Source organism: Nymphalis io, chromosome 8, assembly GCF_905147045.1.
Source record: "Nymphalis io chromosome 8, ilAglIoxx1.1, whole genome shotgun sequence".
NCBI classification, from domain to species: domain Eukaryota; kingdom Metazoa; phylum Arthropoda; class Insecta; order Lepidoptera; family Nymphalidae; genus Nymphalis; species Nymphalis io.
The window spans coordinates 4,303,518-4,328,233 of record NC_065895.1 but is presented as its reverse complement, the minus strand read 5'-3'; the positions used below and the strand labels follow the sequence as shown (position 1 = coordinate 4,328,233).

At 32.3% G+C, this 24,716-nt stretch overlaps 1 protein-coding gene across 7 annotated transcripts in view; it reads right to left on the bottom strand.

The window, feature by feature from the left end:
* LOC126769871 (syntaxin-1A) overlaps positions 1-24,716 on the bottom strand; it is a 59,463-nt gene that overhangs the window by 10,998 nt on the left and 23,749 nt on the right. For all 7 annotated transcript variants that reach the window (XM_050488818.1, XM_050488819.1, XM_050488820.1 and 4 more), the window contains exons 2-6: positions 23,721-23,804; positions 14,163-14,262; positions 2,595-2,669; positions 1,705-1,961; positions 92-229 (exon numbers count right to left, since the gene is read on the bottom strand). In XM_050488818.1, coding sequence (XP_050344775.1) covers positions 92-229; positions 1,705-1,961; positions 2,595-2,669; positions 14,163-14,262; positions 23,721-23,804 — 654 coding nt within the window. The remainder of the gene's footprint in view (positions 1-91; positions 230-1,704; positions 1,962-2,594; positions 2,670-14,162; positions 14,263-23,720; positions 23,805-24,716) is intronic.

Genomic DNA, 24,716 nt, shown 5'->3' with positions numbered 1-24,716 from the left:
GGTTTTGCATTTGATATTAATAAGTATAATAATAATTAGTAGGAATATTTTGCATTGACATTTTGATTAAGAAATAAATAAAATATTTGACCTGACTCTCGACGAGCATAGCCATGTCCATGAACATATCGTGTAGCTCGCGGATCGATGTTTCCAACTTGATAATATCAGCATGTCGCGCTTCGATATCTGCCAGGGTTTGCTTCGCCTGTTGTGTTTCCATTATTATCTGAAAAAAATGAATGAGTGCTCTAGCATAAATATTCTAATTACAGAATATGGAATAAATCGATAAAATTAACAATAATATGAAAACAAACCAAGAACTGAAAGATTATTTCGAATTCTCTTTGCTTATAATATAAATTCTTAAAAGTCGCCCGGAGGTTTTTTTTGGATAATATTTTATTTGTTAAATTGATATTTGACCTATGTAAAATTTATTTATTACTAATGAACAAAGTCAGCAGTTGTTTAGAGTACAATATCTCAACGGGAATACTTGAAAAGCGGTCGCAAGATTTTTCATCTAAAACAATCTTGAAAAAGAAATACCGTCCATGAGTAACGTTAGAAGAACCCTCGGTAGACGATTATCTACTGAGTGTTTTTAATCTTTTGACATTGAAGATTACCATGATATTTTTTACTCCTCGAAATTTTCAAAAGCAAGGTTTTTTATTGAAAATATGCGGTATAAAATTATTATTAATATAGACATGATATGTTGATATTGCTCAGAATAAAGCACGTCGACTTTTTGGAGTTGTCTCTGTCGCCTTGTAGTTCCAGCACACGGAGATGAGACGAACAGACGCCAATTGTTCTTAGGTATATTTTCGCTTTTAACAAAAACATGCCGAAGAACATTAGGCATCAATCAGGTGACCATAAATTTCTTCCAAATATTTTTAATGCTGATTTCACACTGCGCTGAAATAAAGGGGTTAAGGCAAGCTAATAATGATGATGTTTGAGTTTTCTCTCCTTGCGTTCCGTTGTGAGAAAAACACTCTGAGAACACCTGCACGTATCAGAATATATTCTGATTCAAATATATTTGCAGAAATTAAGCATCATAATGAGCGTATGCTACGGCTAAGCTTCGTACACTTATCGATAACAGAAACATACTAATAAGACATAATTACTGGTGGTAGGGCTTTGTGCAAGCTCGTCTGGGTAGATTCAACCCATTCATCAGATATTCTAGCGCAAAACAGCAGTACTTGGTATTGCTTGGTATTACATTTATATATATATATATATATATATATATATATATATATATATATATATATATAAATGTTTATATTAAAGATAATATAAACATTTAAGAAAATACCGAATTTAATTATATTATATTGATTTAATATTGTAAAAACGAAACTGTTCTTTAACATTTAAATACACGACCAAATATCTAATTTGTAAGTGTGAAATATCAATTGTATGTGTTTGTCTCTAGCGTTATGAAATACATTTACGTTATGAAATACATTTACAAATATTCAAAGAAATCAAAAATTAAAACAAATAAACAACTCGAAACAACATGAGCATATAAGACATAATTAATACATTGACTACAAACTGAAAGATTTCTCGATTTCATTATGAATACATGTGTGTGTGTGGGTGTTAATTTTCATCGTATACGTTATATATATCTATATGTATAAGGTATATATTCAGCAAACTTACCCCTTGTGTGAATACAGCGGGATTGTCTTGCTCCAGCATAGCCTCGAGTTCATCATCGGTGGTCGCTCGGCCGGTGATCTCAAGCTGTCGGAGTATCCTGTTTTTGCACCGGTCTCGGTAGTCGGTCTGGGTGCGGTTGTACTCGGTCATCACCTCCACGAACTTGCGCGAAAGTGTCGAATGCTGGGTCTTTCTTATCCTGAGATCGGCGGAAGATTTGTTGGAGTGCTCTTCCTGTTCGATGTTTTGCTCTATGTCTGTTGATTTGTTTATAAAGATTCAGCAATTTATGTTAATTAGATTTTTAATGGTTTATGGTGATTGCCGATTTCAAATAACCAAGAGGAGGCATCGTTAAGCCACCACCGGTAGGAATTTTATAAGTTGAAGTAGATCTTTGTTAATTTTTAACATTATCATCAACATCATTAACATTTGCAGGTGCAAATAATTTCAGATTGATTTAAATGTCCGTTTATAATTTAGTCTAAGCAATAAAAAAAAACTAAGTTCAAATGTGTTATATACACAACATATATCACATTAATTATGCAAAATATTTAAGAGCGTTTTATTAGCATTTTTCAATGTCACGCTTAAAATACTTAAAGATGTTTACATTGAAGATGTTATTAAACACATTTTAATCAAGTAACTTTATCATATAAAACCCTGGTAGGCTTACATAATTACGGTGAACGCTAAGTGAGGCTGACACTTCACAAAATTTTACCGCTGACTCACAAATTCCTCATAATATTATTAAGATAAGAGCACAGGGGACTTATCGTTTACCAAACATTTTATTTATTAACTTGTATGCTATTCAAAATAATAAAGTCTATATAAATAAAATTAAAATCACTAACGACATTATCTAATATACTCACGTTTTAACTTTCCTCTAACTTTGTTGGCAGTTTTCTTAATATCAGCCATAAGATCTTCTAATTCGTGCTTTGTTTCTGGAAAGAAAATAAAAAAAAAAAATGTTTTATACAAGAATCAATTTTATGACACAAAATAATTAAAACGAAATCGGTCAATTTAGTTTCACGCAACGCCAATAACATACTTGTTGTCATGTCACACGAAGAGTTATTTATACGTGTGCTATTTTAATATTTATGGTAACTTTTATAGGTATATACTAACGAAATATATTGGCTAATATAGATCAAAGTAATTTTAACTGATTTGAATTGTGTTCTACGAGTACAAAGATAAATATTTGTCAAAGGCATTGTATGTAGTATTGCATTTCATCAAATAGGATGAACAGGACTACTTTGAATTGTTATGTTTCAGTTTGAGGGGTGAGTGAGCCAATGCAATTACATGCACAAGGGACATTATTACCTAGTTCCCAAAGTTGGTAGCGTATTGGGATGTAAGAAATGATTAATATTTCTTACGTCTGGTCCGTTTGCCAGTCTACGTACTAGATTATTATAAATAAAATAAAACTACATACACAATATGATTTATTTATAATTATTTCTACAATAATGATTTTAAATCGTCGAAACTATTAATTGAATTAACTAACGAATATGATGAAATTAAATGAGATACGCCTGTTAACAATATTAATATATCTATAAAAATATCCCATTTAAAAGTTAATCGAGCAGATTCGTTCCCTGAAAATGTTAATTAAAAAGAGGGCCCAACGTCCGCAGCGTAATCACCGTACGACCAATCGCGAGTACTCGTTAGTGATATCAAAAAAGCTAAGCTTCATTAAAAAAACTCTGTCAATTTAAATATTTTATTCTAATAATAATTTAGAAACTACAGATCTAGAATATGTAACTTGACGAATACGTTTAACCCAACCCCCATTGGAGCAGCGTGGTGGAATAAGTTCCAAACCTTCTCCTCAACAGGGAAAAGAGGCCTTAACCCAGCAGTAGGACATTAACAGGCTGTTACTGTTACTGAATACAATTATAGAAAATACAAAAAAATATATAAATTACATTAGTATTTGACATGTCACGTGATCAGTGATTTATCTCGCTGATTTGCCGACTTCGTTTATTTTAACGTTGAGTATAAAGTTATCCCCCGGGAACCCTTAGTTTTGATAAAAAGCTGACATTGTGAAATGGCGTATATGTTGACTGGGGTTTAATTTATCACCGAGCAGATTTATTCAAATGTCTAGCGGTTTTTTTTTGTAATCCGTTCACTGTAAGACCAACAGATAGCAGGCAAATATTTAAATACTTTTCATTTTTTTTTATTAAAAAATAACATACCATTTGAGTAATATTTCCCAAAAACACAATATACCCAACCACACGTATTATTATATTTATTAATAAACGGAACGAAATAGAAAATGATATTATTGTTAAAAAATGTCTGTAAAAAAAAATCGCAATCACTTTTCTTCTGATTTCCATCGTTTGATGAACTCGAAGAAGCGAAATGCCCTAAAACAAATATTAAACCCATTCGACGAACAATTCTATGCAGTACGTGCCTAACATCCGAACGAGCGTGGCCGGGATCATCCGTTCAATATTTCATCACGGCACGGCTGAGTTATGAATATATTTCTGCATAATAAAACACCCACATAATAGCGACGTTATCAGGCGGGTATCCTAATTGCCTGTCTAATGCACTGTTCTCCCTGTGCTCGATACGGATGAATATACTGAAACCCTGTCTGTCTGTTAAAAATAAATTTTCTATCTCAAACAACTTATAATTTATTTTAAAAAATGTAATACATATTTAAAAATTATCATAATTCGCATTTTTAATGAAGTCACGTTATATCAGTTGTTGAGCCGGTTGGCGTGGTAGATACTTGCCTTTCACGCCGAAGGTTGTGGGTTCGATTCCCACCCAGGACAGACATTTGTGTGCATGAACATGTCTGTTTGTCCTGGGTGTAATTATCTATATAAGTATGTATTTACAAAAGAAAAGTAGTATATCAGTTGTCTGGTTTCCATAGCACAAGCTTTATTATACAAGCTTAATTTGGGATCAGATGGCCGTGTATGAAAAATGTCCCAGGATGTTATTATTATTATTATTATCAGCTATCCTGCTGATATAACATGACTTCATTAAATATGCGAATTATAATCAATGTAGGTACTAAATTGCTTTAATTCGTAATGATGTCTGTCGTTTTAAAGCCTAAGTAAGCCAGTGTAATTACATACAAGATGGATCATCATATCACATCTACTACACACGTATATATAATAATAAACCATTTGTTTGGGAACGCATTGACATTATACTATTAAAGGTTAATGTGTAGGCTGTGTTTGATCATTCACCTGTTATTTTTTTAATTTTAGTTTAAGCTGTCTGTTTGTATAAATTGAAAAAATATATTTGGTTTATAAATAGTTTACGTGATTCGTACCTATAACATTATTAATACATTGACAATAAATATTAACACGACGCTTTGTGTTCACGTATTCCTCGGTGAATTTTGTATCAAACGTATCGGTTTCACTGCACATATTCAGACAGATGAAATGTTGCGGCAACTGGGCCATGATTAATTAATGTTTCGACTAAATTCTGAACCGCATCGCAGCGGGTAATATCAAAGTTTATACTAATGTCTGACGCGACTTGTGATTAGTATAAATAGCATTAGAATATCCTCAACCTTAATTAAAAGTCTAAAATATATAACGTCAACAATTATTTCATTGATAAAATTGTCTAAATATATAGCGATTAATTCTCGAAAGCCTGCTTACGTCACAGTTGTGGTTTTGTAGCAATCGCAATAGCATTTATATCTGAAATAAAGATCGAGATCATTTTCGATTATCAATTGACGAATCGAATTAAGACTAGTAGTTTGATATGTGAAGGATTATAACAGGATGTAGGTCAATTATTGAGCAGCGTGGTGGAATTATCTCCAAGGAGGCCCAGCAGTGGGACATTTACCGGCTGTTTACCAGACTTTACTTTTTCTTTTTTAGGTTTTCCATAAAGCGAAACTTGTTAGAGAAATAATCACTGCGACAACGACCATTTCTCCGTCGCAGGGTCCTCGTCGTCGACAAAGTGATACAATTAGCAGTAAAGTATACTTTGCCGGTATTAGTTAGACTGCGAACAACGTATCCGAGTCGTTATATAAGTTCAACTTCTGAATCTGAATCATTTCCTTTTCATTCATTTCCACTGCTTTAATATTTCATGAGAATTATATATGAATGTGAAGTGTTCTGAACGTATTATTTCATTTTCGCGCTAAAATTTCGTAATGAGGTGAACTATTTATAACCTTTTATTCATATGAAGTTCTGTTTTTTTTTATTATAGCTCCTACATTGGTATACAGCATGTCTCATGATCTTAGATTCCAGTCTCGGGTCGGGTCAAAATTATTTTTTCGCGGTCTCTCTTTGAAGTAATTTGCAGGACTAGTTTTAAAAATAGCATTTAATGCGAAGTTTGACGTGCTTGGGAATGCACGTCAAGCGTAAATGTCTTCTTAACGGTCACGGCAAGCGGTCGATATATTCATAATGGATTTTTTTTAAATATCTGCCTAACATCATATAAACTTGCATAAAGGCATTATCTTCCATAATTAAATAGAGAGAAAGAGAGAGTATTAGTTTAATCCACTATTGACTTACGCAACCCAACAATGTACGGAACCGTTCTCTAAGCGGCTTTCCCTTCATTTAAACACGTACAGAATTAACAAATTAATTAACATGCAATGTACATTTGGAGAAGAAATTGTTATTTTTCTCACTTTCTAAAACGTTTAGGTAACACGTTGTAAATTTCATAAAAACACAATTTAAGCTAAAATAGAAACGGCCTTAGAAGGGTTTTCTCGTTAAGAGGGTTAGTTGTTCCAAGACTTATTAACATCGTATAAAACTTGCACAATTAGGTCACCTATTAATAAAACTATAAGCTATGCTGGCGAGCGAATTGTCTTAGATTATAAAAACACTATAATGTTTTAACACAAGTTTAGTTATAAACCGAGCAATGATGTCATTATAACTGACGTCACTTACGAATATAGCCATTAATTAAAAGAAAGCAAAAAATATATAATAAGCTAGTCGTCTCAGACAGACTTATGGTAGAAAAAGGTTCTCTAACATAATAACTCATGGATTCGGGATATTTTAGCCGAGCCTATTATGAACCGTCTATCTCCCAGAAGCAAGCACAGTTATAACCAATCATTTAGGTGTTCGACCAAGCATAATACGGTTTATAAAACGATTATTATGTAATTATATTTTATGTACGAAGCGTAATTATAATTATTTCATCAACATCTATATAATTAAATTTAATATAAATATCAATTGATCTCATTAAACTGAAACAGTAGTTGAATACTGAATTTTTGATAAATGATTCGAGGAAGAAGGTGGTATATAATAAAAGAGGAGGAGCAGAGACGATATGTTTGCTTTATAAAATATATAGCGATCTGGAATGTATAATCTAGACCTAACGATTTTATATATACGCCTAACAAATCATTATTGGTTCTGGCATAAATGTCTAGAATATTTAATAATAGACAATATTAAAAATGCTTGTATTTAAAAAAAAAAAGTTTTAGATCAACTAAAAAAACTTGTCACATTGTTTATTTATTCATTTCATGTATGAACATGTGTGTTTTATTTGTTCATTCAATAAAAATAGAAAGAAAAAGTTTACAGAACTAAATGACAAAATATTATTTAAAAAATTCAGTCATACATTTATATATATAAATGTGTGTGTGTGTATACGTTAAAATATCGAACACATCATAGTAATGTGATGCCAATTTCAACAAGCAACAATTAAAAGGAGACAAGAATAAATAAATTTTATAATATTATTAATAGTCTTCATGAAAGTGCTATTGGTATCGCAACACTTCAACTATTAATTCGATTACTTCGCCATATAAAAATCGTAACAAATACTTAATTTTCAGACGCATACGTATTTAATTTCATAAACATGTAAACGTTCGAGTATTAGGCTTACGTAATCTTATTAGAACATCTTACCTAACTGTGTATATAAACTAAAGTAAAACCATTATAACTTCTTATCGGATCAATTTGACGTTTAATACAATTCAACGAATGAGTTTTATGACTGGTATTTTATTGTATAACATAATACTTATGTACCGGCTTATGTGCAGCCCTTTCTGAGTAGGTACCGTCCATCGCCATTAATTCTATCGCCAAACAGCAATACGTAGCATTGTTGTGTTCCGGTTGGAAGAGTGAGTGAGCCAGTGTAACTACAGACACAAGGGATGTAACGATATAATGTACTATTATTATCCACGCATTGGTAATGTAAGGAATGGTTAATATTTCTTGCAGCTTCATTGTCTATGGGTTTTGACCACTAATAATCAGGTGGCCTATCTACCCGTCCATAATATCGGTAATATTATAAAGATAAATAATCTGTAATTAGTAACAATGTGTATTGACGAATTTGATTTAAAGAGTGTTGAGTGAGCTAGTGTCATCACATGCACAGCTGGTGATATATTGTGGTTTATACTTCATACATATACGTGTACATAGACCATATATGGTCTATGAACACGTCATTTAAGGAATTCTATAATACTATTTGAATGTTTATATGTTAAACAGTCGTCAGTAAGGAAAATACTTTATTTATGTATTCGTCGAATATCTTAAAATATTGATCACAAAATACAAGGTTCGCGGTAATTTCTATTCTATCCCCCCATTGAATGGGCACTTAAAAGATTGAATTTTTCATACAGTTTTTTAAAACGACCGTTATATATATGCATAGAATACATAAAACGCTTAGCATACAAAATCATATAAAAATAATTCATAATATTAATTAGTAATTTAAAAATGTAATAAAACGTACGATAGATATTGTACATGTGATTATACGGTGTTTTCTTTTCAAAATTTAGGTCAGACACATCATACGAGTGAGTCCTCTCCGCGTAATTATGCCACGCGAGTGGAACTACGGAATGAGATTGTAGCATAATGTGAAAATATTCATCATAGAATATAATATTCTACGAAATGTTTACAACATACCTAGTAACTGGTAATGAAACATACCAACTCAACAATTACAAATTCCAAATTAATTATAAAAAAGGTAAAATTAGATTTACGTTTTACCTCTCTCGACAGACCTGACCTGACCATTCCCGCTTTTTAACGAGTGTAATGGGCGGGTATTATATATATATATATATATATATATATATATATATATATATATATATATATATATATAATACTATATATATATAAAGTATCTTACGATAAGACCCTAACAAGTCACGACCAACAGCTTCAACTAGAGTACCAAATTTCGGAGATTTTGAAACACGCACATAACCAGACCACAAAACTCGTTTGGTTTGGCCTATACAAATATTTTTCTTAAATGAGCATACAATCCGCGATCAAAATTAGAGTCAGCTTTAGAGTGCACCAGACCAATTACCTGCAATACAACATATTTAATAAATTGATGTTTGTTTAATTCAGTGTATGCTTATAATTTCCAACCACCGTACCGTAACCGTAACAGCCTGTGAATGTCCCACTGCTGGGCTAAAGGCCTCCTCTCCTCTTTTTGAGGAGAAGGTTTAGAGCTTATTCCACCACGCTGCTCCAATGCGGGTTGGTAGAATTCACATGTGGCGGAATTTCAGTGAAATTAGACACATGCAGGTTTCCTCACGATGTTTTCCTTCACCGTAAAGCACGAGATGAATTATAATCACAAATTAAGCACATGAAAATTCAGTGGTGCTTGCCCGGGTTTGAACCCACGATCATCGGTTAAGATTCACGCGTTCTTACCACTAGGCCATCTCGGCTTTCCAACCACCATCACAACAAAATCTATATAAAATAAAGTAACAGCTTATAAATGTCCAACTGTTGGGCTACGGCCTCCTTTTTTTAAGGAATACGGACTGGTGATACACATGTAGCAGTGCAGGTTTCCTATTCAATATCAAGGTTTCCAATTGTGCTATTCCAGATTTGAACCCACAATTTCTTACAACGGGACCATCTTGGCTTAATACCTTGGCTATGGATTTATACGCATTAAAATTTAAAAAAACGCGCGATCAATACCTATAAACCGATTACGCAATCAGAGTACGTGACCACTTTATTTTCGGTAACAAAACAACAATTCAAAATAGCTAAATGCCAGTTATACGAAACGAAGAAAATTCACATGTACAGTTAATTGGTTCCAACCGTTGGCGACAAAGCTGAGATATATTTTTAAAGTTCAATTTCTTCAATCCTCAATTCACTTGTTGGATACCTTCGATACCTTTCGAGTTGCTCTTATTGGATTTACGGATTTTGTGAATATCCATTTATCGCAGACGCTCGGAGCGTTTAAAGTTATTTGAAATGGATAAAAAAATAAGTTTCAACAGTTTTCATCCTGTATTCTTATAATATATCTGTTTGAGAGGGTAAATCTGTTTGAGATTAAGGTGGTAGATTTACATTTAATATTAATTCGATTCAAAAGTCTAATTGAATAAAGTGTTTTGATTTGATTTTGTTTTAAATTGACTTCGATATTGTTTGACTGTTCACAGTGGCAATTGGTACATATATGATTTTTTTCATGGAGAATGTTTTTATAGTGTCTACAACTCTCCGCTAGATGGCACTGCACAGCATATAATCTTTTACATACACATATCCTGGACAACGTCTATCGGCTTTTGCTAGTTAATATATAAAACTTATTACAAAAAGGTGAAATGTAAATAAGATTATTGTAAATGTAAATTAAGTAAAACGAAACTTTAATATAATAAAAAACGTATTTTTTCATACGATTTTTACGCTACTGAATGTATTGTAAGACTCAATTATATCTTAATTGAATAACAATATGACTAAACAAAAACTTAAAAAAACATATGGTAAATCGGAATGCAAAGCTAGAATGAAATATCTTGATGGTTATATAAAATGATTCATAGTTTACGGATTTTTTCTAACACCGATAGCACATTGAATATTTTATCATAATTATATGTATTTATATTTTATAACATAAAACGGAAAACCGCAATAAACTGACTCATAAATATTTTTTTCAATCAGATTCAGAAGCTGATCCACGTATTCGCGTAAATAGCGAAATCTGTAGTAATTTGTAAAATAAATAGCGATCCAAATTCATGACAAGCGCCGAGCGCTTTTATTGACTCGGGCGTGAAGAGCAGTCCTGCTATGAACGCAGATATAATGAGCGAATGTGACACGATTAAGGCCGGGTCAATTTGTATTACGATAATTTGTGACGGACGGACATTTGATTATTCAAATTGCTGTTTCAATTAAAAATATTGCTTTAAAATGAACGTCCAAATTTTCAAATTCTAAAAATGTTATTTAAAAACTTATCAGAAGTTACTAGCCGTTGCCTGCAGTTAAGCTGCATTAAGTTTGTAATATAACTGCCAGTATAAACACGGCTTGATGATTTAATGATTATGACTATGTTCCTAAGGGGATCAACTCGAAAATATATAGCATACTAACATACCACCACCAAGTTCAAAATTGAAGGGGTGTGACGATGCTATTCGTATATCTAATAATAGTTAATAAACTATGATGAAATGAAGATTTTTCTCCTCAAATGTCAATGTATTATAGTTGAGGATGTGCGATGTCAATCATGTCAAGGCATTGCCTTGTATATACATCAAAAATCCCTTCTAACGCAATATTATTATTATTTTTTTTTTTTAATGTAACTGAGGTTCTTAGAGCTCTCAAACATAAAAATCCTCCCAAAATGCTTTACAATATTTTAGTAAACATTTGAATGAATTCAAAATAATGCATAGCAAATATAATATTGATCGATAGGTAAAACGTTTATGTTTTGCATTGAAAACATGACAATGATATTATGTCAAAAATAACGATATATTCATTTTATTGTAACAACCACCAACATGGTTAGTTGTTTATATTTATAAATATTATTTTAATTTTAATGTATATCAGAAATAAAAAAGTCTTGATCTTAGCTAGTCTGCTAAATTTCCAATATTTATAAATTAATCACTTAAAATATTTTAAATATTAATCATAAAAGATCATTTGATCAAGACGTGATCAAAATAATCGAACTATTCATTTTATGCTTTTGTAGATAAGATGTTAACATTCCATAACATTCAATAACGTATGTCATAGTCAATTCTGACAGAAATATGAATTATTTATATCTTGTTAAGCCTGCAGATGCGCGAGCCGGATGTGGAAATAACCTGATATCCTCTAAGGCCCAGCCTCTACTTTCGAGCATCTAAATTATTTAAATCGTCGGTATTAATCCAATGCGTAACTATATTTATGGATACATACAACATTTTTGCGATTACTTGTTTATCACGATTTCTATATCAATTTTCTTCTAATAATAAAGCGCTTGAAGTATTCTGACAATAGAAAACATCACTTTAGTAATTATGTTCCACTTTAAGGTTAAATAATAATGTTTAATGTAAAAATGATAAATAATTTACCTCGCTGTAAGCCGAGATTATTAATAAAAGGCATACGAGAAGCTTAAATTAAACAAAGACTTCCATGAAATCTGATTAAAATACCCCACATTCGTACCGTTCGCCAAACCCTCAAGTAATGTATAAGCACTTTATTGAACTTCGCTTACATCCCACGCTGCGTGCAACGTAATCCAATGACGTTCACAGACAAGCATTATTTTTAGAGACAATATCCTACCACCCGCCTACACAATAAAAGTCCTATTTATACGATTTCAGAGATCTACAAAGGGCGAGTTTTTATTACAGCAATATTGCTGTATAATCAAACAAAGGTTAAGTGAGCTGTAAACATGGTGTTTTATAAGTCCTAATTTTTTATTACAAATATAAACGATAACCAGTGTGGCTATGATGTATCTTCTAATACTAGGCATGCCTTTTAAGTTCTGTCGTTTCCATATTTCCCGGCAATTTTGAATTTGGAACTGTTCTATATTCGAATGTGTTTAAATTTTGAATCTCAAAACAGTTGAAAGTATTAGGATTGAGAGAATGCTATGGTTTAGTCACAGCGTCGATTGGAATCTGTCAGGTTACGCACGAAAATAAATCTTTCTAAGGAAAATGTTCGTGCAATAATTTTCTACAACTTTAGAAGAGGCCTGACACGGCTTCAGTGTTTTGAATAGCTAACATCAGTGTTCAGATGAAGCCCCATGTCTGTGAACTGTCGAACGCTGGTATTTAGAATTCAAGCGTGGACATACTAGTGTTAGTGACAAATCTCGCGAAGGACGCCCAAAATCCGCCTTCACTGAAGATAACATCATTGCTGTGAGAAAACTAATTCTCGAAGATCGTCATGTGACTTATCGAGAGATAGAGGCTCTATTAGGCATCTCAGGGACAACCATTCAGAAGATCTTGCATGAAGCGCTTGGTGTGAAAAAGCTAGTTTGCCGTTGGATATCGCATCTGCTTTCCGACGATCACAAGGCGGCCCGCGTCAGATGGTGTAAGAAAACTCTGCAAAGGTTCAACCGAGGAGAGTCAAATCACATCTACGACATCATCAGTGGTGGCGAATCTTGGATCTATGCCTACAATCCTGATTCCAAACAACAATCTACAATCTGGATCTTTCAAGACGAGCCAAAGCCGACTAAAGTTGTTCGTTCTCGAAGCACTTCAAAGAAGATGGTGGCCACGTTCGTTGGAAAAACCGGCCATGTTGCGACTATTGCACTTGAAGACCGTAGAATGGTTAACGCAGAGTGGTATACCACAGTTTGTTTATCACAAGTCATCGCCGAACTTCGAAAATAAGAAGTCTTCGTGATCAAAGGTTCCAGTCCGGTGAAAAAGCAGTCAACGCTTTCAAGTTAGCCATTTTGAACACCCCCACTTTAGAGTGGAATAAATGTTATAATAACTGGTTTGAGCGAATGGAAAAGTGTATTAGGCTACGTGGTGAATACTTTGAAAAACAATAAAAAGTACTATAGGGTTCTAGTTGTGTTTTTTTCTTCAAACGACAAAACATAAAAGGCATGCCTCGTAATAACTGTCATTATCCATTTACTATTTGTTACACTACCAATTGACATAATGTAGATAAGTATATAGATTATATACGCTTGGTATGTTTATAAAATTTTCTTATTGTGCTATCAAGTATAACCTGAACTGATTGATTGGATTAAGATTAAGAAGTAAGTTTACGGGTATGCAGCAGCTTTCTTATAATCAAAAATTATTTAGTGTTCTAGATTACAAAAAGAAGTTACCTCCAAATTTCAAGTTTCTATGACGTATGGAAGAGGGGCTGTACTATAATAGTCGGAACGTCAGGACATTTCTTTATATATATATATATACTTACTTTCATCGGATTGCGGCGCTGATAAAATGGCACTGTGCTTCTTCTTTACTTCTTCAACGTTAGCCTGGATCTTGTCTATCATTTCTCGTATCTCTTCCACCTGAAAACAAACGAACATTATAACAAATATCCTTGATTAAGATACGTATTCTTATATTATTATTTTTTCTTATAATAATAACATACAAAACAAAATAATTGAAATATTAATAGATTATAATAAAAATAATTACTTTAAAACTATAAATATTTACATATTGACTCGATAATACAATAATAATGTTTTCATAATATAGCAGATAAGAAATCTCAGAGACATTTAAAGCTTTAAATAACCAATGGTATTATTACTCTTATATTGTTCATAAACATTTCTTAGAAAAAGAAGTACCGCCCAACTTGACCTTGTAAGTCTAGCTTTCTTGGTATTGAATTTCTTGATCGCCGAGTAACTAAGATTACTTTAATTTATTTTAGGACAAGGTAACCTTGGATCCTTTTCATACAGACACCAGGGCTGTACGAAATAAGTTACAATATCAAAAGAGGCTTTAATGACCGCCTTTAATTCAGAACAAATTAAAATATTTAACATACTTAATTGTCTTGTCACCCTACAAGCCAACACAATCTTTCCTCGAAAATTTTCAATGTCGATTAAAACAATACGAATACAAAAACTATATCTATATTTCAAACGAAAATTATTTTTATGGTTATGATTTAAATATTTATTTCTGTATCAAACTTGTGTGTTTCGGTTTATTTGTTATTTGTATACGAACATAGATTTGTCGAAACTACTTGATTGTTTATCTTCGACGAATATAATGTAGAAACGTTGACAGTTGGAACAGAGCCAGCAAGCCAGCCTTGATTCTGGTATTACTTCATCTGCTACTTTAAAATTTATAACTTATTTCAAAACTAAAATCAATATAGTACGTTGAAAAATTACATAACATTGATAAAATTATTTTATCAAAAACACGTATTTATCGAAGTTTTCTTTCTTCAGATTTAAATAGTAATTTAATAAGTTATTTTTATAATTTATATGCATTTGTATGTACAAGATGGTACTGGCTATTATATCTTACTGGATATAAGTAAGTTGTCCAAAGTGTTTTTAATATTATGAGAGACGTAAAGTCGCCACCGTTTTAAATTTCACGAGTGTTAGGTATAGCTGGGTTTGACAAATTTACACGCATATAGAACACAGATACAGAGTACAGATTATTGCAAAAGAATCAGCGATTAACTACTATCAACGATTTTCGGGTTTATTAACATTTAAAAGTAAGGTAATTATAGAATGCTTCAATATCAACATATTAATAACAATCTATTACTACTTTTTTATTCACATAATACCTTAAATCTTTAAAAAAAAATGAAAATGCAAAATATATTATAACATACTTTAAGATTATAAACGATAAAAATCTTAAGTCTACGCTGATAAATTAACGTAGTTTAAATTAATTTTATTGTGATTTTAAATTGAAGTTGCTGATTTTTATGTCGGTTCCTCTCATTGAAAATTTACACATATTTAGATATAGTCTATAAATATATAATATATATTTTATATATTTGTATAAGGCCTTAGATCCCGCGGCAGGCCCAAGAAGCGCTGGCTCGATGTTGTGAGGGACGATATGAGAGCACGATCTCACTAAGGAGGACGCTTTAGATCGGGCAAAGTGGAGGCATAGATGCAGGAAAGCGAATCCTGGCGTTACTAGGCCGGGAAAACGCTAGGTAGAAGAAGAAGAAGATTTGTATATATAATTTATTTAATAAACAATGCAATATCAATTCTACATAGAATTCATTTTTACAACGGCATAGTTGTCTACGTTACCACTTATCTGAGTCATATAATACCCAAACAGGAAGGAAATTAGTTGACTTGTGGCTGAAGGCAACAACCGATTGCAGAACAGTTTAGGCTATCTATATTAAAGGAAATGCTGGCAAGAATCCAACCTCAAAACAAACCCCCACAACTAGCAACGGTATTATGCATCGTGCTTAACTTTTAAGAATTCTCCGGAGCCCCTTTATATCTCCTTGCAAGTTGAAGTGATTAAACTTTTCTGTTCTCGTTTAATCTACATCACGAAAAAAATAATAAAAAAGTAGGTTATTTAAAAACTCCAAATAAATATAATTCACAAAAAATATAAACTTTGTTACTTATCGTTAAATTAAAACTTATAACAGCAGATCCATATATAGATGGAGAGTATATAAATCATTCCGCTACATAAAACGTTTATATAGTTGTACGTATACGCGGCGCACGTCAGTAAAGCTCAAAATCGGCGTGACTTTAACCTTAATGAATTATACACCTATACTGTGCCTACACCTTTCTCGTAAATCACTGTAATCATTAGTGAAAACTGTATGAAATACCGTTCAGTAGTTTTCGAGTTTATCGCGTTCAGACGGACAGTCGCGGAAGGGACTTTGTTTTATAATATATGTAGTGGTTGATAAGTAGGTCAGTTTGAACAGGCAAAATTAAACTATCTCTCATAAATTATTGCTTTAATAGTTTTAATTAATCAACGCAACAAAGGAATTCGCACTTATAAGATTAATTCGATGTAGATTCGAGGTCGCTTTCCACTTAAGGTCAGAAATACTTAAATTACGGTCTAGTCGAACGTACAAAATTAGAAATAGACAAGGTCAATGGTCAAAAAAGGTTGATTTCAAATCAACTGTTGGTTCAACCCACTTAGAATTTTTCAAATAAAAATTAATTAATATTACCGATATAAATATTTTTTCAAATAAAGAATATTGAAATAATATTACAAAAAGTAATAGATTTATGAAATTTGTAATAGTATTTTTTCTATGTTTTATTAAATACCGATGAGTATGTGAAGGTCATGGGTATGATCGGGTCGATAGGATCGAGGCTTATGGGCCTCGCGTTGGTAACACATGAACCATGAATCACCAATTAATCAGATTACCAAGATAGCTTATCGCCGGCACTTGATAAGGTGGGCTCAACTAACGCAATAATAATTTTTTTGCAGACTTTTGTTTCAGTGTTAAATTTTGCATTGGGTTATTTTGTTGATCAATAACATACATTTATTTTATTACTTGATAGTAAGACTAGAACAAATGAACTTTGGCCATTCCTTGCATCGTCAATGCGCCCAACAATCATGTGAAGTAGGATGTTATGTCCCCTGTGTCTGTAATTACATAGGCTTACTCACCCTTCAAACCGAAACATAGCAATACTATGTATTGCTGTTTCGCGGTTGAATAAATGTTGAGTAGGACCTCAACCCAGGCAACCTCGTCCGAAGTTCTATTAATATACTTAAGTATTGACTTATTCTAATTAAAATTTGAAAAGAGGCTCATTGGAGTTACGATATTAATTTATCATTTACGTAGAAATCATTAAAAAAAAACATTTTGGATTTTGGACAAAACCAAAGTCATGTCACACACAAAACTACCTTGTCTATTAATCGCTGGATTGTATTGAAAGAGTATGGATAAAAATTTATTTCATACAATTTTAATACCGACTAGAGTATAGTAAACTATTGACCACGCCTTCCATGGGGAATGAACTTAAATAGGACTTTTACTAATAATAGGAAAGTCTGGGGCATAGCAAACACTTTCAGCGTTCAATAACGCATGCAGCGTCATAGGCATGATACGTAACCTTAGCGTCTGGACGGCGTCGGTCCATATTCGTCGGCGTCCCATTGTCGTTTCGACAGTCGTCGTGTAGTCTTTTAAGAATTTAATGGGCTCGCAGTTAGTGATGGCAAGACTCTCACGTACGTATTACATTCAAATTAAATGCAGGACTATGATGCATGAAAAATATTTAGTTTTATCGAGAATTTTTTATATCCTAAGTTGAACCTATATATATTTCAAAAATTAATATTATATAAACACTAAATTATAGGACACTTTTAAAAGGTTTGTAGAGTGAAGTCAAAAATTGTCATCGATATAACGTACATTTGAATAAAAAAGATTTCATCTTTCGTTACAGAGCGCTGACAAGTTCCCCCCCAGTTATCCAATTACTTCCCAATCCATGACCCAAAAACGTGATTTATTGAAGGAAATCTATAAGTTTTTCCGTTGAAACAAAATCAATAACCATCCGAGCATGTTTCTCATTTAACATCATTTATGGCACCTCGCAACGGCTACAGTTACCTAAACTTCAAGCTATTAGTCGAAATCATTTAATGGAAACTTCGAAACAATGACTTTGATAACAAATGCAAACGCGCGCATTTTTAATGATAAACAAAATTTATAACATATACTTAATTTAAAAAAAATGTAATCGGCATAAAATATTTATGTATAAATGCGTAAAACAGCCGAGATGGCCCAGTAGTTAGAACGCGTGAATCTTAACCGATGATCGTGGGTTCAAACCCGGGCAAGCACCACTGAATTTTCATGTGCTTAATTTGTTATTATAGTTCATCTCGTGCTATACAGTGAAGGAAAACATCGTGAGGAAACCTGCATGTGTCAAATTTCACTGAAATTGTACATGTGTACTCCACCAACCCGCATTAGAGCAGCGTTGTGGAATAAGCTCCAAACCTTCTTCTCAAAAAAAAAAGAGGCAGCCCAGCAATGGGATATTCACAGGCTGTTACTGTAAATGCGTAAAAAATCGTGAGCGTTCGTGTGTTGTAAGTGCGGGTAATAACAGCGCGGGATAAAATAAAATATCCCGTGATGGATAGCTAGTTAATTATATTAATATTCTATAGAAACACTTGCAAACAACTATCACAAAATGAGTTGTTAGCAACAAAGTAAGAGATGACAATACATTCGAAAAACAATGGAGCACGGAGCCTGAAGTTTTCGTAATACGAATAAACATCTAGTAATGTTTAGTACGTTCGGTCATCCGTCTGCACGTACAATCTACAAATTAAATTAATTAAAACAATAAATATAAAAGTAAAATGAAGTCAGTGGGTAAATTTCGTTTTAGTCAATTATACGGGTTTCGTTTTACGCAAATAAAAATAAAAATATGAAAACAAACTTCTCTTTTTTTCTGATTAGCTTTCCTAACTTGAGTTACGTTGAAAATAATGAAATTTTTAATTGAGCATTTCAACATTTTACAATAGAACAATAGAAAAACCATAAGCATCGAAATGAAATTCGAAAAGTATGTACAAATTGAACGTTTTAGATTTCCTGTTTGAATCTGGGTGATTGCGTTACTTTAGATATTTAATAAAGATTCAGCCCTAAAACACCTTATTATGATCGTTTGTGAAACTACCTCAACAATGGCTATACAAAGGTTTATTTTAGGGAACAATGGCATTCATCAAGCTGAGGGAAATAAAATTTGCCCTTTAGCAATCAAACGTTCACTTTACGCCTTTGTTACGAGACACAATGTAAAGTGCTCTACTTTATTATTTTAATAAATACGGATAGATTTTTGTAACATACGTACTTATCAACAGGGACTTTTCTCGGGCAAAAAAATGCTGTTACTAAGATGAAATGATATCTGATCATGATATTTCAATACAAATTCCAAATCTGCCAACACTTAATAATATTTCTAACTAATTATTGCTATTAAAAAGGTACGCAACCTTATATTTTTAAACTTTACGTACATAAATCTCATACTCAATTTTTACCTTAGGAATTTTACTTCGACCATAGAATTTCACTTAAAAAACATTTTTATACATTTTTTAATACATCCTTGCAAATGACTAAGGTATCTCATCACACTTTTATAAGACATTTAATGAGTGTGTGTGAGGTGTGTAAAGATTAACGTCATTGGTGTTATGTACATTTCACTTTTATCAAGATTTCGTTATCGTGGTGTGTCGCGTTGATTGTCATTTTTGTTGACTTGTTTTACTGATTATCTAACGTAATATTAGATAAATTGAAACACCAAATTGAAATAACTCACAATCGCTTTTAATGTTTTATTATAAATGGGACTGTTTTCTTTGTTTATATTATACATAAACTATCCCTGGCTTCGCACAGATAGAATACAACTCTACATGGAACGTTTATATTAAAGGACAAACATATAAAGATCTCTAAATATAAAGATGTAAGATTTTTTTAAGTTAACAATCTCCCGTGCTTACTCGGAACAACTCTCTAAAATTTCATCACAATCGGACGAATGTTTTAAAAACGCATAGACACCAAACATTCGTTTTAATTTATATAGAAGAACAAGACATTACAATTTTAAGACAAGATAATTTTTCTATTTATATATATATATATATAAATAAACAGTGTTTTATATATTTTATTTATAAAGTGATATATTCATGTAGTTTGTAGCTGTCAATAATATGTATTTTCTTTTCATCATAATATTTAGTAAATATATTTATTTAAAAAATTTTAAACTAGCTGTCTGGGACAGGGCTGGGAAAACTCGCTGTTTCTAGTCCCATCCTGCTTCAATATATGAAGAAAATTATATACGTTTCACTTTATTTTTAAGGACTATCATGGAACACTATTTTAGCATTTAAAATTAAATCTATGTGCAAACAGTAAGTAAAACAATGTTTGGACAACACGAAGCGCTGGGCCCAAGTAACAAACTCTGCAATGTTTGTAAAGCAAAACACTAGTATTTTAATTAAAATAACTAACTAAGAATAACTTATTTGTATGTAAAATTACATTTAACTAAACTAGATTACAAAATAATGTGATGTAATTTCATTTAAATCAATGCGGCAATATATCAAATAGATCAGAAATATCAAACAAGATCTTGCTCGTTTCGGTAAATATTTGTCAGAATAGTAGACAGTGCAATACAGGCGTTGTTACGCTTAAACAGTCTTTGCAATCTGCAAAAGCGTAAAACAAATTGCGAAACAAACGCAAAGCGTGCAGCGAGGTTCGAACAATAGTTCGTGTAGTTATTGTTCTGATAACGTACGAGGTATATACATTGGAAACCAGACTGGGTGTTTCCAGTTGATCCACTTTGCAAGTTGAAAAAATGCGAAAGAACTTCGCGCATTTAATTTTTTTTTCTCTGAAATTTAAAATATATGACAATTTTGATTATATATTATATTAAACTTATTATTTTGTGATGATGATGATGTGCATCTTTTTCAAGAAAGAGGTCAGGAACAAGATCAGATCGCCATAAAAATGCTTCTTTGAGGTACGAGAGTGTAAACAGGTAACTTCCAAATTTCGGGCCGCTGAGAATTTTTCAAAAGAAAACCCGAATAACTATGTCCCTGAACCAGATATTCCAGGAGAGCCTAGGCCATCAGGATCGGAAGCTAGCCGCTTTACTAAAGAGGCAGTTATTATTTTTTATTTAAAGTCACATCATACAACATTTTTTTGTTAATTAAGTTGTTAAAAAACACTTAAAAAAAGCATATATGTTATATTGTGCATTGAAAAATAGTCTTTAGTGTCTAAAACATAAGGTTCTATGTTTCAATTTTCAGCTACCATCCATTACAATCAAGGTCAAATACTATTGCTCGGTATCTAGGCTAGCCATATAATTTACTAAAGCTTTTATACAACCCGGGCGCAGCTTTAGCGATTAAATTAGTCTTTAGAGACACTCGACGCTTGCTGTCTACTCTGAATGCGGTCAGAAGAAGGGCAAAAGCCTTTTTTAACAAAATAAAAATGTGGTAGAAATATAGTGTTATTTTTTTGTTAATATACTTATTCAAGTATATTAAAGTGTATGTTAAAGTGGCTGAAGTGTTTGTTAAAGTAGCTGTAGAACGCATTTTATTAAGAACCTCTGAAAAAATCATTTAATACGACTACAAACTAGATAGTTCTTCTAGCAGTTGGCAAAGAATTGGATTAAATAAAATTGATGTCAGGGGAAGGTGGTTGGCAAAACTCCATTTTTTTTTCTTTAAAGGCTGGATAATTGCGGCCTATGTTAAATAGCCAAGACAAATGACTAACTGTGCCGACTGCAAAGTGTTAATTAAAAAATTAATACGTATATAAATCTTTTCAGGAAAGAGAAAAAATTACATGACGCCGGGAAAATATCTCGTACTTCTTTTAACTAAATTACTCATGAAAACGTAACCTTCCAATATCATTCTGAGGTAAGCATTGTAAAATGCGTTACAATAAATTATGAAAACTTTAAGCGGAATATTAACCAAAAAAAGTCATGGAACTTATTACGCTATACATAAACCGAATATATCATGTCCGGCATTTTATTCTGCGTTCGCCGATCACGCCTACTACATTTTAGAAGATTTATGGACAGACTAAACTACATAACACCGAAAGAGATGCTCAAAAGAACTGGATGTCCTTACGCATTACTGCACAGAGAAAACATTTTACATAAAGATCAATGATATATGAAAGAAGCCCTTTATCTTGCAGTCCGGCATTAATGATAGGCTCTTTGTTAGGGTCCGTTCACACAGACCGGCTCGGAGAGCATCGGCCTGCTTTTTTCTTTTCACACAGACCGGGTCGTATACGCTTGGAATTAGCCGGAGCGGAGCCGCCAACTATTTCACATCGACCGGCTGGAAGAGATCTGAAAGCGGGTGCGAGCGAGAAAGAGCACGCAAGCGGAGCCGGTCGGCTCCTTTTATTACTTCACACGAAGCGCGTTCAGGCATTTTTAATGACAAAAAAGGTGCAAATGCAAAAATAAACTTTACTACAATCACTCAAAACACTGTTTCCAACGTGATAAAAATCTGCTCTCCTCTCCGAGCCGGTCTGTGTGAACGGACCCTTAAGCAAATACGAATATTGTGATTTGAACCGATAATCATCAATAAAAAAAAATATTCATTGCTATTTTGTTGTATGTATGTTGATATTAAATGGATATATTATTCATAACTAATAGTTGCACTTACATACAAAGTATTGTTAATAAACATTTTTAGACAGAATAATACAAAATATTTATAGGTTTGTTATTTTTTCTTTCATGATGCACAGCTATTAGCTTTCATTTCACATTATAACAAAGTTTCGACCCTTGACCCGATATTAAGTGATTTAGTATGTCATACAGAGTGTCAGTAATATCGCTCGTCATATTCAAATGACTCAATCGACCTATGCAAATGCGGTAGACAACCCGTTTCTGAAAGCTAAATTATTTTGATAAATAGATGGGTCTAATACTTCAGTACGCGTCGAATTACGGGCACTTTGTTAATTAATATTATCGGGAATTTCAAAAATAGACAATTCCATTACATTCTTATTTTAGAATGGCAATTCAATCATAATTTACAGCAGATTTTATTATAATATTAGATTACTTTCATGGTCGACCATTTTAACTAAAAACGATCATTTTAATAAAAAAGCATTTTAGATACATAAGCTGTCAAATTGAATCCAGTTTTATGTACAAATTAGTTTCCACTTTATACCTACGGGTTGTAATATTGTTTACTTCTCTGAAATACTGTACTGTATATAAATTAAATATTCCCTTTCTAATAAACTTACCTCACTGAAGAATTCGTCCATGAAGCCGCCTTCGACGGGGACGTTGACATCGTCAGGCCCGACGTCATCATCGTCGCTTTGCGCCTGTTAAAAAAAAAATTAAAAGATATATTACGAAATACAAAACTATTTTAAATTGCCTTAGCACTCACTGAAGTAGCTTAGAGCTAAATGTCCGATGGGTATTTTCGTACCTCATATGTAAGCAAGAGTTGAAATCGGATGGCGCACGTAAAGCAAAATTGATTCCACTTAGTTGAGGCGGGCTAGCCATTATTCAATTTATAGGAGAAGGTCGCGTCCCCACAAAGGCCCTACGACCCGGATATACTGGGATACGATATAATGAAAACCAGACCTTTTATTTTAAATTTGATATAGTAAATTAAATAAAAAATTTAGTAAAAGTATAATTATTTGATAAAAAGAATAACACTTATTTAATGCACATATTTATTTAAAAAAATAAAATAGAACATATTGTCGTTTTAATTTTCTTCTAAATTTACGGCAAGTGAAGCTGTTAATAGCAAGAGTATTAATAGAACTTTAGTTTGTTTGAGTTGTAGAAATTTCTTATTTATATCTCTATTAGTATCTTGTAATAATAATATCATAATAAAAAACATTAATAAATTAGTATCCGCTACTACAATTAAGACAACAAGAAAAAGAACAATACAGATACAGATAAATTAGCTTGGAGACGGTTTTGCGTTTGTGGTAGTTTAATATATACAGTAACTAAAATCGAAATAAAAGTCGCCACGTGCCTCGAACTCTCGCGTAAATAACGTTGGTTTCATTTTATTAATAATCATGTTCTTACTAATTAATTCATCGTAAAAAATATTGGAGGAATTGAAAACATACATCGCAAATAATTTATTTCACAATTAATATGGATACTATAATGGCATTAGTTGAAGAAAGATTTAATGTCATCTGTTGAGGAATAGAGAAAAGTATGTTTTTGAAGATGTAAAGTTATTCCAG